General features: G+C 50.0%; 4 protein-coding genes across 4 annotated transcripts; 1 reads left to right on the plus strand and 3 right to left on the minus strand.

Moving 5' to 3' along the window:
- Nucleotides 1–3,684: 3,684 nt before the first annotated feature.
- CH63R_10588 (C2H2 finger domain-containing protein) lies at nt 3,685–6,127 on the plus strand (the record flags this gene model as incomplete). The annotated part of the gene is made up of 5 exons (XM_018305562.1): nt 3,685–4,028; nt 4,086–4,320; nt 4,370–4,692; nt 4,749–5,125; nt 5,181–6,127. 5 exons carry the CDS (start codon nt 3,685–3,687, stop codon nt 6,125–6,127), a joined length of 2,226 nt encoding a protein of 741 aa, XP_018154986.1.
- Nucleotides 6,128–6,492: 365 nt separating this feature from the next.
- On the minus strand, nt 6,493–7,325 carry CH63R_10589 (Nudix domain-containing protein; the record flags this gene model as incomplete). Its single annotated transcript, XM_018305563.1, has 3 exons — nt 6,493–6,513; nt 6,564–6,579; nt 6,772–7,325. The coding sequence occupies 3 exons, from the start codon at nt 7,323–7,325 to the stop codon at nt 6,493–6,495; spliced, it is 591 nt and encodes a 196-aa protein (XP_018154987.1).
- A 1,794-nt stretch (nt 7,326–9,119) lies between these two features.
- On the minus strand, nt 9,120–9,904 carry CH63R_10590 (C6 transcription factor; the record flags this gene model as incomplete). The annotated part of the gene is made up of 2 exons (XM_018305564.1): nt 9,120–9,288; nt 9,348–9,904. 2 exons carry the CDS (start codon nt 9,902–9,904, stop codon nt 9,120–9,122), a joined length of 726 nt encoding a protein of 241 aa, XP_018154988.1.
- A 1,240-nt stretch (nt 9,905–11,144) lies between these two features.
- On the minus strand, nt 11,145–11,840 carry CH63R_10591 (BZIP transcription factor; the record flags this gene model as incomplete). The annotated part of the gene is made up of 1 exon (XM_018305565.1): nt 11,145–11,840. The coding sequence occupies one exon, from the start codon at nt 11,838–11,840 to the stop codon at nt 11,145–11,147; it is 696 nt and encodes a 231-aa protein (XP_018154989.1).
- Between the last annotated feature and the right edge of the window lie 1,024 nt (nt 11,841–12,864).

Here is a 12,864-nt window from a genome sequence, read left to right on the forward strand (position 1 = left end):
GGCCTAGATTGGCTAAAGCACTTTAATCAGTGCACAAAGTCCCGTACGAAGGGTTCTTATCGCCTCTTGATCCTTGATGGTCACAACAGCCATAAATCAACCGACTTCGACGAATACTGCAAGGAACAGAACATTATTGCTTTATGCATGCCTCCCCATTCATCGCACGAGCTCCAGCCTCTTGATGTTGGGTGCTTTAGTCCGTTAAAGTACTCGTACGGCAAGGAAATCGAGAAGATGATGCGGATGCAGATTTCGCATATTACCAAGGATGACTTCTTTCCTGCCTTTAAAGCAGCATTCTTTGCCTCAATGGGCGAAAACAACGTACGAGCTGGTTTTAGACAGGCAGGCCTTGTACCTTTTAACCCTGAAGTGGTTCTTTCTCGCTTGGATTTCAAGCCAAAGACGCCAACACCATCAAACTCACGGCCAAGCAGCCAAGGCTCCTGGGACGCAAAGACACCAACCACAGCACTAGAGGGCGTACGAAGTGCTTCATCCCTTAAAAAGAAGATCCAGGCACATCAAGGTAGCTCACCAACACCTTTGTACGAGGTAGTTGACCTACAGGCAAAAGGTATTAGCAAGTTAGCCCACCGACTGGCTCTTGTTGAAGCTGAGAACCGTGGGCTTCGTATGGCAAATGAGGTATTAAGTAAGCGCCGGAGGGCAAAAAAGACCCGGCTACGTCTTGGAGGGTCACTTAATACTGCTGAAGTAGAGGCACTACAGGGAGAAAAGGATGTGGTTAATGCTGGAGGAGAGAATAACCCTCAGAAGGAGGGTCGTACGGAAGGTGCTGAACCACGCGCGCGACGCTGTGGCAATTGTGGAAAGTCTGGACATAACGCACGAACCTGTGAGGTAGTTTGGGATAGTGATGAGGAAGAGGATAATAAGTAGTTTTAATTGATTTCGTACGTTGTAGTTGAATTAACTTGTACAAAAGGGTGAAAGGTAGAGGAAGGTGGCCGACTCGCTATGTTGGCCGACTCGCTATGCGTGTACGTTACTAGTAGTCTTCTAATTATTACTACTAACGTACATGCATAGTGAGCGGATCAACATAGTGAGCGGATCACCTTTCTCTACCTTCCTACTATTATTGTAAGTTAATTCAGCAGCATCGTACGAAATCAATTAAAACTACTTATCATCCTCTTCTTCAGAGGTCTCCCAAACTACCTGACATGTTCGTACGTTATGTCCAGTCTTTCCGCAATTGCCACATCGCCGACCGCGCAATTCACCCCCCTCTGTACGAGCTCCCTCCTGACGCACATTTTCGCCTCCAGCATCAACAATACCCTTCTCTACCCGGATTGCCTCTGCTTCAGCTGCATTAAGGGACCCTCCAAGACGTAGTTGGGTTTTTTTAGCCCTCCGACGCTTGCTTAGTATCTCATTTGCCGTACGAAGCCCACGGCACTCAGCTTCAACAAGAGCTAGTTTGTGTGCTAACTTGCTAATACCTTTAGCCTGCAAGTCAACTACTTCGTACAAATGGGTTGGTGAGCTATGTTGATGACTAGTAATCCTTTTCTTAAGTGATGCAGAGCTTCGTACGGCGTCATGTGCTGTAGTTGGTGTCTTTGGGTCCCAGGAGCCCTGGCTGCTTGGGCGTGAGTTGGATGGTGTTGGCGTCTTTGGCTTGAAATCCAGCCGGGAAATAACTACTTCTGGGTTAAAAGGGACAAGGCCAGCCTGTCTAAAGCCAGCTCGTACGTTTTCTTCACCCATTGAAGTAAAAAAGGCTGCCTTAAAGGCAGGAAAGAAATCGTCCTTAGTAATGTGCGTAATCTGCATCCGCATCATTTTCTCAATTTCCTTGCCGTACGACGCCTTTAGTGGACTAAAACAGCCAACATCAAGAGGCTGGAGCTCGTGCGATGAATGGGGAGGCATGCAAAGAGCAATAATGCTGTGTTCCTTGCAGTAATCGTCAAACTTGGTGGACTTGTGGCTGTTGTGGCCATCAAGGATTAGGAGCCGGAAAGCACCCTTCGTACGAGACTTTGTGCACTTTTCAAAATGCTGTAGCCAATCTAGGCCAATCTCATTTGTAGTCCATCCATTTTCGCTAGGGTGGACGCGCCATTGGGGTGGGAATTGGCCATTGGTATACCACGAGAGGAGGTGATATTTGCCCTTGACGATGACGTACGGAGGCAGCGCCCAGCCATCTGCACATACGCCCTGAATGACAGAAACCCATTCGCGATTGCCAGGCTGCTTCGTACGAGGCCTTCCCTTACGGTCGGAAGTTGTAACAACCTTTGCGTGCGACAGCATTCCCATCAAGAAGCCTGTCTCATCAAAATTGTAGATATCGTCATCGTGGATTCCGTACTTTGCGATTGTGTTTCGTACGAGGGCAAACCAGGCCTGCACAATTGCAGGATCCTCAGCTAATGCCCTCTGATAGTCGATTCTACGTCGAAAACGCGTCTTTAGTTGTGGTTGACGTCGTACGAAGTTCTCTGCCCATCGGGGTCCAACACGCGTCGCGTCGCGTTCGTCAAGGAGGCAATCAGCCATATCTCGTACGTCGTCAAGTCGCGGTGGAAATCCTCGATCGATTAGGTCAATAACTCGTTCAAGAATCACTGTTTCTTCTAGCTCAGTCATCTTCATTGATTTCGATCGCGTTTCTTGTCGTGGTAGTCGTCCGATGCGTCGGTAGTTAAGGGTTGAGAATGGGATCTTGTAGATAGAGGCTGCTTTTCGTACGGATAGTTTTGGGTCTTTTTGGATAGCTTTAAGTGCAAGAATAATGCGGCTTTCATTTGAGGAGGATTCCATAGTCGTGCGTAGAGGAAAGTTGTTGTAAGGAGGAAAGGTAAGAAAGAAGGGGAAAGTGATCCGCTCACTATGTTGATCCGCTCACTATGCATGTACATTAGTACTATTAGATTATACTTAAATTTACCCTTAAAATAATAAAATACCGTTTTTACTAAAATATAGTAAAAAATATAATAAAAGTAAAAGTATAATACTTTTACTAAATTAGAATAACTATATAGCTAATTAGCTAATTGCAGCTAATTAATTTAATTTGTAAAGTAAATACTCTATTACTATTCTTATTCTTATACTCTATACAAATTCTCCTTTTACTTATTACTTTTATATAATTTATTTTTCTATTTATATATTAATTTTATTATTATTTATAAGGCCCTTAAGAGCTTAATTTAGTAATACTTTTATAAAAGTATTAATTAAATTATTACTCTCTTAAAGAATGAAACGGCTTTTTAGCCACCATTTTCGGTGGGATCTGCCTCCATATTCAGCGGGACATCAGCCAAAAACCTGACGCCGCTTTTAGGCAAGAGTGCAGACCCGCCCAGCGCTCGAAATCCAGTCCGAGGTGGGGCATGTACCGCGGGGTATCGCTCAAGGTACCTTTTGACCTCTTCCATGCCAGTGTTTTCCCAAGCGGCTATTTTCGGTTTGCGGTGTCCCAACACAACATCCAAGAATGGCTCCCACCACGGTGTTCAACTTGGCTTACGCGCTGAGGGTACATATGCCGCGCCCGCTGGCTTCCAACAATGCATCCTGTTCGCATCCTTATCCATCCGTCTTTTTCCTACGGACGCTCGTAGTAGAGCATTCAACCCTTCGCGCGGGCCCTAGCCCCTCCCCAACAAGTCTTGCTTCTCTTCCATTACCATGCCACCTCGCCGACGTCGTCCTGTGGACGCCTACGACTCCGACGATTCTTTTTCGCCTAGCGATGACGATATTAGCGAGGACACTTCCAATGCGAACGAGTGTGTCTTTGACGTGAACGAAGATGACGACGGCTCGGACACCGACGCGACGGACGCCGATGACCTCGAGGAGGATGCCGAACTTGACGTTGAAGACCAGATCAAGCTGTTTGGCGGGAATCTCCACCCGCCCGATTACTGGCGAAAGGCGGTGGAGGACATGAACGACAGCGAATTCGAATGTCAAGATTACAGTCCTTCGACAACGGCATTACTCGATAACGTCGAGGAGCAGTGGCGCTTGTAAGGACGACGTGGGCTTGCCTTGATATTGCCGCTGGCTAACGCCCCGAACCATAGATACTGTGCGGTTCTCGACCGTGAACCTCGACATTGCTACGAAACGCTCTCGATCAAAATCCTTTATAACTTCTTCGACTGGTACCTCAACCAAAAAGTTGGCAAAGACGGGAGGAAGAGGAGCGGTATCAAGAAGAAAAGCTCTTTGGTAACATTCTGGAAGATATTTAGGCTTGTGTTTGAGAGGGCTATGGGTGAGGGAATAGCCTCGAAGCTGGGTCGCAGCATGCGTAAGGTATGTAGTCCTTTTGATTCGACACAGCCCCTCTTGCTGACGGGATTAGGTTATCGGAAGACTGGCCAAGAAGCACGACCTAAACGACCAGGCGCGGGCCAACCGTATCATGACGATCGATCAACTGAAGGAGCACAACAAGGAAACACTAAGCACAACACGAAAGATGTTTGGGCTGGGAGAAGTACGCATCCTTGCTGTGCTCTTCGTCCTGTTAGTTGCTCCGGCCAGTGCTCGCCGGAGAGCTATCGCGAGGCTTCGTTTCGGTGACATACGCGTCGTCCTAGCGAGAGATCCAGAAGGCGGACCGCACAAGCTTCTCATTCGATTCACTCCAAAGTTTACAAAGGAATACCTTGGCGCTAAAGCTCAGTATGTGCCCAGTGCTAGTGTCCTGAGAATGACAACACGAGCTAACGCGTTCCCAGGAACACCTACCCAATCCCCGAAACCATGTTTGATGACTCCTTGTTGCTCAGTCCACACGTGTTTCTTCTGGGCATCCTCTTTCGCCACCAAGCATTTCGTGCATCCAGCCTCACCTCACCGGATCAGCTAAAAAGGCTCGATATTTGCCCCGGCGAACTCGAGTTGCCTCTACCGCTACGAGAGGACTTGAACGACACCTACATTTTCCGTCGCGCTATCTTAACAGCTACAGGTTATGTGCTATCCGTTAATGAGCCCATTTCCGAGGCCATGATGGGGGCCTTTTTCAAGAGAGTCGGGGAGCTTCTTGGGTTGGCATACCCCACCATACTGTACAGTTTGCGCTACAACGGAGCGAACGAATATGATCAAAGCGGTTTGAACTCCACCTCCCCTCCCCTTCAGTAAGTAATGCTAACTCCCAGCCATAGCCGATGTCAGCGAGGCACTCCGAAATCTTGTCATGGGTCATGCCAGCTCCGAACCGTTTCGACATCACTATCTTGGACGTGAGATCGGCGCCGACCTCTGGGGCATCCTCCGCGGCCAAAAGCCGCAACAGGCGCTGATCAAGCAGTCTGGCAGCATTGGCCACTCCATCAGCAAGCGTCGGCCAGCCGATCTCACGCGGGAGCAGTCTGCGTCCATCGCTACTCATCCTACAATCCGAAGATTAACGACGGCCCTTCGACGACTACCTCGAGGCTCTGAAGCGTACAAGGATGCTAGGCGAGAGATAAATAACGAAAAGCAGAGGCTTAGGAGAGAGCTCAAGCAGAGTATTATACACGAATGGACTGACAACCAGGCCGTTGATGACATCGAGCGCCAACTACGAGGCGATGATTTCACCAAGCCTGCGGTGGCGGACACCTACCGTCCACAGGGACCAGCACAAAAGCGCTTACTCGCAGCGCTCACTGCTCCGCTCATAGCCACACTCGAGGCCCAATACCAACGGAGAGACGACGCCATCAACGCAATATCCGCGTATTGTCTTGTCCAGGAAGGATGCACCACGCGCCGGCCTCGGCCTGTGTCGAAAAACTCGCTCTCTAAGACGCTTTCCCATCGCTCAGAGAGCAGCCCCCTCGATCTTGCCACGCTATCTGTCTATGCCAGAAACAAGACAGAGAGGCCAAGGAGGTGCTTTATATGTATTGGTCAGGCCCATAGTCTCCCCTCGGGTGATCCTCGGGTGGATGATCTCATCCAAGAGTTCTACTCGTCTAACGACCTGACCAAGCACTTCAAACGTAAGCACTTGTCCAAGATGAAAGCCGATGACAAGATAGAGTGCAAGGTTTGTAAGATGCCGCTTGACCACAGGATGCACCTTCAACGTCATGCCTTTGAGATCCACGGCACTGTTTCCTGAGCGTTCCTATCTCATTACAAATACAGCAAGCCGGTTGTAGCAAGGAAAACTCAGGTCGACTCCATGACCCGCAACCACAAGCGTAAGCCAAGGTAGAATCCGATACCACCGCCCTGAGGACAACTCGTAGCCAAGCAGGAAGGCCATATCACATCCACTGGCAGCGTGTACCTCACATCAGGTCATGCTAAGACGATCAAAGAGGTGAAGCCTAGATAGACAGCTAGAGGGATATGGGTCCAAACCGAGAGCCGGGCCTAAAATATGCACTGTGGACGCTTAAATAGACACAACAGTTATTGTCCTTAACACCTCGATCCTAGACCTTTTGTACAAGATAATGCTAACTCGTGATCGCTAACAGTTCAAGCATTGTAAAGGCGTAGCTAATTACACATTAGCGCAAATCTAGTAGGCACTAAGATAAGGTACTAACCTTATCAATAACCTTCCTATAGAGAAGGCAGAGGTTATTAGGATGGGAGTCTTAGGACAGTAGTTGTTTAAGGTTGTCCTCGTGTTGTCTTAGAAGGCAAGGATAAGAGATGCTCTTGCCGGTCAGTCGAGGCTTAGAGATCCTCTAAAATGCCCTTTTTGTGCAATATTGCCCCCAATTGGACAAATTTTAATTAATTTTAATATACATTGTGTCAAGCTTCCCAGGACTGCTTTGCACCTTTATTGCAACAACTGATCTCCCTTTCATCTCTTCTTGCTTCTCAGCGCAGAGCTTAGCTACAGACAGGTAAAAAGGAGAGTCAGTAATCTCGTTCCATCCAACGCCGTCCTTTTCTACTACAAATTCTTTCGCTTGGGTTCCAATCGCCTTGCGTGTTTCTTCAATAGCTTTGGTTGTCTCGTCATTATCTATACGTAAGATTCGGACAGTATCAAGCTCGTCAAGAGTGAGTCCGGCTCGGGCCCAGACTAAAGCCATGATTTCTCGCATTCGAAGTCGAGGTTGCTTGTCGAGTGCATTCCAGGCATCGGAGATGGTGAGTTGTTCCAAGAAACCGTCGACCAAAAATTTGTTAATGACAATACCATCACGGCCAATTTTCCATTCTGCGCCATTGGTCTTGACTTGGTATCCGAGCTCGTCGAGCTTATCGAGTGCATCGGGCTCTTCAATGGTGACAGCGGATGTAGTAGATAACAGGGCCAAGAAGGCGTATAGAGAGTAAATAAGAAACCTCATTGTGGCGACAGCTTGTTATGGCTGAGATACGGCTGTCTTTGCTGTAACACTTCTTGTGTTGCTGAGAAGTCTGAGTAATAGGGCTTCAGTCTTATAGATCAGTTCCATCACTGCACTCTTCAGAACAATCAAACCCATTGCTCGGTAATTTCCGGTTTGATCGATTTCTTTTGGAATATTAGGTTAGCATTCATTGCCCTTCGCCGTGTTAGTACGATCGACAGTGCTCAGACCCAATTGAACAAACCCTTGTTTTTGGGTATCCACCTGCAGTTCCTAATAATGGCATGACACGCCAAGGACCGGAGATATCCGGTACAACCGTCCTCATTTGAAAACACCCCACATTTGAACCACACCATCTACCTCATCAACACCACCTATACCACTACTCCTATCAACTATTCCTCCACCCTATCACCTACCCAGATGCAGGCCTCTGGTTCACTAGGTGAACCAGACCTGCCGGATTCATCTGCATCACCCTCACTTGCACCTGCTTCGATTTAGGCCCTCTAGATGTCTCCTATATTCGCAAACTTAGTTTTGGGATCGAGTTGGACCTTTTTCTCCCACCCTCTTGTTGGCTGTCTATCTGAGCTTGTAATGACTGAATCTGATGCTCAAGAAAAGCCAGTTAATAGACTTTTCGATCCCAGGCCTTCTGGTACTATTGGAATAGATGCCCTTGGGTACAGATGGTCTGGGACTGCTGCCTCAGCTGGTCGAACAGTTGGAAGGCCATATGATTTCATCCTTCGACCACCACTGTCGTCCGCCGAGTTGACGCAGGCTCGGTCCACGAAGCACAATGCTCCACTCGCTTCGGGTCGTCCAATTACTAAGTATGAGAGCTCCTGCACAGATTCCGCGGACACTGTCGCGAGTTGAAGGAACACATCGTCCGCAGTCAATTGTCGTCCAACCTTCTGCTCAACACAGAGCTCCATAGCTGGCCGTTCACATGAAAGACAACAAGCAAGTGCGTTGAATTCGCGGGACCAAAGTTGAGTTGTCATGACATTGTTTAGCATCGGCCTTGCTTGATGTACGTCCTTCCTACCCCAGCTGCTTCTCACGACCCTCGCCCGTGGCAAACGACCGTTCTTCCGTAGCATAGTCCGCCCTTATCGGTTGTGCTGGAATCGTTTCAACAGCAGTCCAATTTTTCATTCAAGGCTTGAAGCATTACGCACCACGCAATCTTCGCATCGAGCGCCGTGCACATAGACCCAGATGGGGCAGTCGACGCCGTGCTTGTATCGGTTGATGCAAGGATACCGATCCATGATGAAGTGGCAATGAGGACTTGGAAGAGAGACAATGGTGGTCCCGAGATGTACATTTATGGACGGGTTTAGAGAGTCGACAGCTACTTATGCTCCAACGATCCCCTGAGACGCCCACTTTTGAGTGGTGTCACGTCCATGTCGGTGGTTCACTGGTGGATCCTCAGCTCAATACGCAAAAGGGAGACCATCGTTGTTGATTGGTCAGCCTGAGCACTCAATTGTCCTTTAAAGGTCGTTCCGTGCGTGCCCTGTCACGACCCGGTAGTTTCCCAAGCCCGCCTCCTGTTTCGACTTGTAGTCCGCGATCAACCGGTCAAGCTCTCGTGCCAGCTTGAGGCTAACCGGCCGCCTCCTTCTTATGACCCTCATTCGCTCGGGGCCGTCCTATAAGAATGCGCCAATCTCCGAGGGTATATGGTATGCGCGCGTCAGTTCGGTCTCATCATGTCATCATTAAGTAGCCGCTCGGGAAACCCCATATGTATTCGGGGGCGCCCGCCGTTCATCTCTGCGTGTGCCTCTCCGTGTCGTGTGCCTCTCCGTCCGGTTTTACTGTTTCCGCGAAGCCTGATCGACTGCCTTCGCGTGAGGCGAAGGCATCTAATACATGTCTAATCATGTCGAGTAAAGCAGTCTGGGCCGAGGCGTCGAGTTTGGAAACGGCCGGTTTTCTGGTGTCTTGCTGTCAGTCTCAAAAGCCCAGAGAGAGTTTGGAGCTAGGTCATTTTACAAGAGCTCAAGGAGTAAGGACACATAGTCCAGGGGCACAATTGGGAGTTGCGTGTCAACACTTGGCTCTCCTGAGGCCGGAGGTGTCTGGTCCGACTGGGCGGAGGCCATTTGCACCAACAAGTCGGCGTTCTTGATGAACTTGACGAGGTCTTCGAGGTCCGTTTCAATGTTGGCGATGCGCATGCGGCCGATGATTTCGACGGACTCAGCCTCAGAGCGCATCGACAGCAGGTGGAAGAATTCTTCAAAGAGGGTAATGCGGTGCTGCAGTTCCTCATGCTTGGTTTTGAGGGCGGCAAAGCGAGTAACGTCTGGACCGCCATCATACTTACACATTGCACAGCCCATGCTGGCGCACATGGAGCACACAGGACAGTGGCCATTGCACTTTGATTTCCTCCTCCGACAAAAGGTGCAAGCAATCTTTGTCAGGGGATGCCGTCTAGGCGCACTTGAGGCGGCTCTGGTGACGGATTGCGGGGTCAAGTCCCGTCCTGATGAGACGCTGCTGGCTACTGATGGGCCTGAGGGTAGAATTTCTCGCTGATATTTCATCGTGACCTTGGGCGCAGGAAGAACAAGCACACGCCTGGCGGGCGACCAGGATCGCCAAGGACTGACTGGTGATAGAAGGCGCAGGCGTGTAGTAGCTGGGATGGCGTGATCGGTACGCTCGCCAACAGTAGTTGGAATGAGCGCGCTGGTGGACGAATCGAGAGAGAGAGGGAGGGCAGAATCAGAGCCTCAATCAGCGCGGGAGCGGACCGGATTTACAAGAGCAGCAGATCCGTCTGCTTCGCTTGGATTGTCTCATTTGTCTGGCCGAGGAGCTCGGATTGTTCCAGCGCCGTCGGCATGCTCACACAGCGGAGCAGGTCTTTTGACGAGTACGAGAAAACTAGAACCAAGCAACAAAGCCAGAAAGGGAAGATGGGGAAATGAGGAGGAAGATGCCCATAACGATGCAAGAACATAAATTCTGAAGAAGGGAAAGAAGAAGGACTGATGATGATCATGATGATGTTGTAGTGAGGATAACAACACCGCATGCTGTGGGTCTGTGGTATTGGTGCGCTAGCTGCCAGGCTCAATGCTCCGTCCCCGCGACTATTGATTGATTCGTCGGAGACTCTTCCGAGAGATGACGGACCTACCAAGGGCCTGTTTTCCAACGCCCCACTACAGCGTTCTGCACACAGCCAACGGATACGTCCCGCTTCCAAGACAACTGTTGGGCAGCGATCGTCAGGTAGGGGGTCAATAGGATGAATTGATGAGTATGAAGAACGAATGACTATGGGAATATCCCGACTATCTATATAGTGAGTGGAAGACCCCTTATGCTGGCATATCCTAGGCAAACTTAGTCATGCTTGTGTAAGACCATATTGTCCCATAAGCATAGTGTGACAATCGTTGTAACGAGTGAACTGGGATGGGCCTGACAACAACAAACAGCCAAATTGTATCGGCTGAAAGTCCATCCACTAAGCAAAGTCTCTCGACGATATTTGCGGCAGAGAAGCCGTTTGTTGAATAGACGGAGATGTCTGAAAACTGGTGCCGTGGGATAAAAGGAGGAGCAAGAACAAAGCTTAGTCAACTGGGCACGTCGAGTCTAGACGAGGCGGCTTCAACACTGACTGACATCTTGAATCAGACGCAATTCCCTTCCAACAGACCACTGCCCTCGTTCGTGTGCTCTCCGATGCCCCAACCGCGCTTCTCTCAGCACTGCTCCAAAGCAATGTGGTATCGGACGTCGCAATGCTTCAGCTTCGTTTCCGTCCTAGCTTCATATCAACGACGGCAGCATTGCAAGTACTTCGTACCCGCTGTAGACGACACTACAGGCCGTCCTCGCAATGTATCCCTGGATCATCTCGCAGTCGCAGCTGCTATGCTCAAGAATCTGAATCCTAAGCGCGAGCACCTCATTCTTAAGCGCTTTCACCCAAGCGTCCAGATATATGCGTTTCTGTATGATCTGCTCCTCCCTGTTGGCCAGGGTCGTCTCGTATTGCTTTGTCTTCTCGCGGAAGCGCTTGGCGGCCGCTCGACTTTTGACGCGATGTGTCTTCTTCCTTTCCAGGCCTCGCAGCGCCTGAGATATGTCACTGTTTTCGCCCTCGTTGTCGTCATACGATATCGGGGTGACAAGATAGTGTTCGCTGCCGGCTTCAACGCGCGCCCTCTTGGTGCGGTGTTGGGCCGTCGACGAACGATGCGGTTCCGGTGGTTCTTTTACCAATATCGCTACTTTCTTCATTATGGTGGTCCTAGAGTCTGGCTCTGATCCGGTTCGACCGCTGGTGGCAGTCTGCCAGGCTGCGTCCATGGCAAGGGGGGAGTCAGCCGGCGTTAGACACTGCGCCGACTGGCTGAAGAAGGCTGGTTGCAGTTGCTGGAGATTTTGCTGAAGTTCCTGGTACAAGGACCAGTTTTCGGAACGCAGCGCCCAGCTGACAGCTGAATTACCAGGCGTCGTCATTACAGCTGCCTCTGACGACTAATGGCTAGTTTGTTCCATCTCCTAATAATCCGAATGAATTAATCCTGCAGAGTTGCCAGAGGAAAATACTAGCTCACAAATATAGTAACCTAGCCCAGTCCACTACTGACAGAGATAGTTGTCGTAAGTAGGAGACAAGAAGGGCGCCTGCTCCAGCAGTAGCATGTCATAAAGAGTCAGGGACATGTGTCGTGCGTCAACCAGCAGGGGTTGGCCGGGATAGCCTGACTGGGCCATTTGATTTCTGACAGATGGGTGTTAGCTGACTTGCCTTCTTGGACTGGACCACAGCCGTGGGTAAGAGTCATACAGAAATGGGATAGCAGACTCCAGGAGCGGGTCGCCTAGGAGGTGATCTCGAGTGGACGCTGTGGAAACAGACTCAAGTTGGAAGCGACCTGGTGGATGGGATGGAGAACAGATTCGGTTGAAGGCTATAAATTTGGTCCAATTGTTGTCTTACGGATGTAAGTCCGAAATTGAGAAGTGTATAAAGACGGACAGCAAACAAAGAATCAGGGGTCAAGAGGCGATGACGAAGAACTAACTGGGAGGGGTGGCGAGGGCATATTTGACCAGACCCTGGTGATTATCAAGAAAGGGTGCGGTCATGCGAGATGGGCACGATGGGGCAGGTATCTGCATAAGAACAACAGGAAGTACTGCCCACCCAAAGTTTACTGATAGCATGCGGTGCGACTTTGGTAGATGTTCTAGGCGCCAAGTTTAAATCCAAACTTACTGTGCTCTACACGTGTATGAGGCATGCGCGGCCGGCCAGCGTGTCGTTCAGCAGGGCGGGGCGAGGCTCGGTGGTTTTCATGGCATGCTTACTGTTGTTTGGACTAAGACGAAGAGGAGAATAGCGAGCGGGCTGTAGCTAGGGAGGGGCAAATTCCATCCAGAGATGCGGCCAGATATCTCACTTTGCTTCCAAGGGACGGGTGGATGCCCAAGGAGAACAGATGAAACGGTGAGGCCGTGGGGCAACGGGAGACGTCGG

The sequence above is a fragment of the Colletotrichum higginsianum genome, assembly GCF_001672515.1.
Source record: "Colletotrichum higginsianum IMI 349063 chromosome 7 map unlocalized unitig_7, whole genome shotgun sequence".
NCBI lineage: Eukaryota > Fungi > Ascomycota > Sordariomycetes > Glomerellales > Glomerellaceae > Colletotrichum > Colletotrichum higginsianum.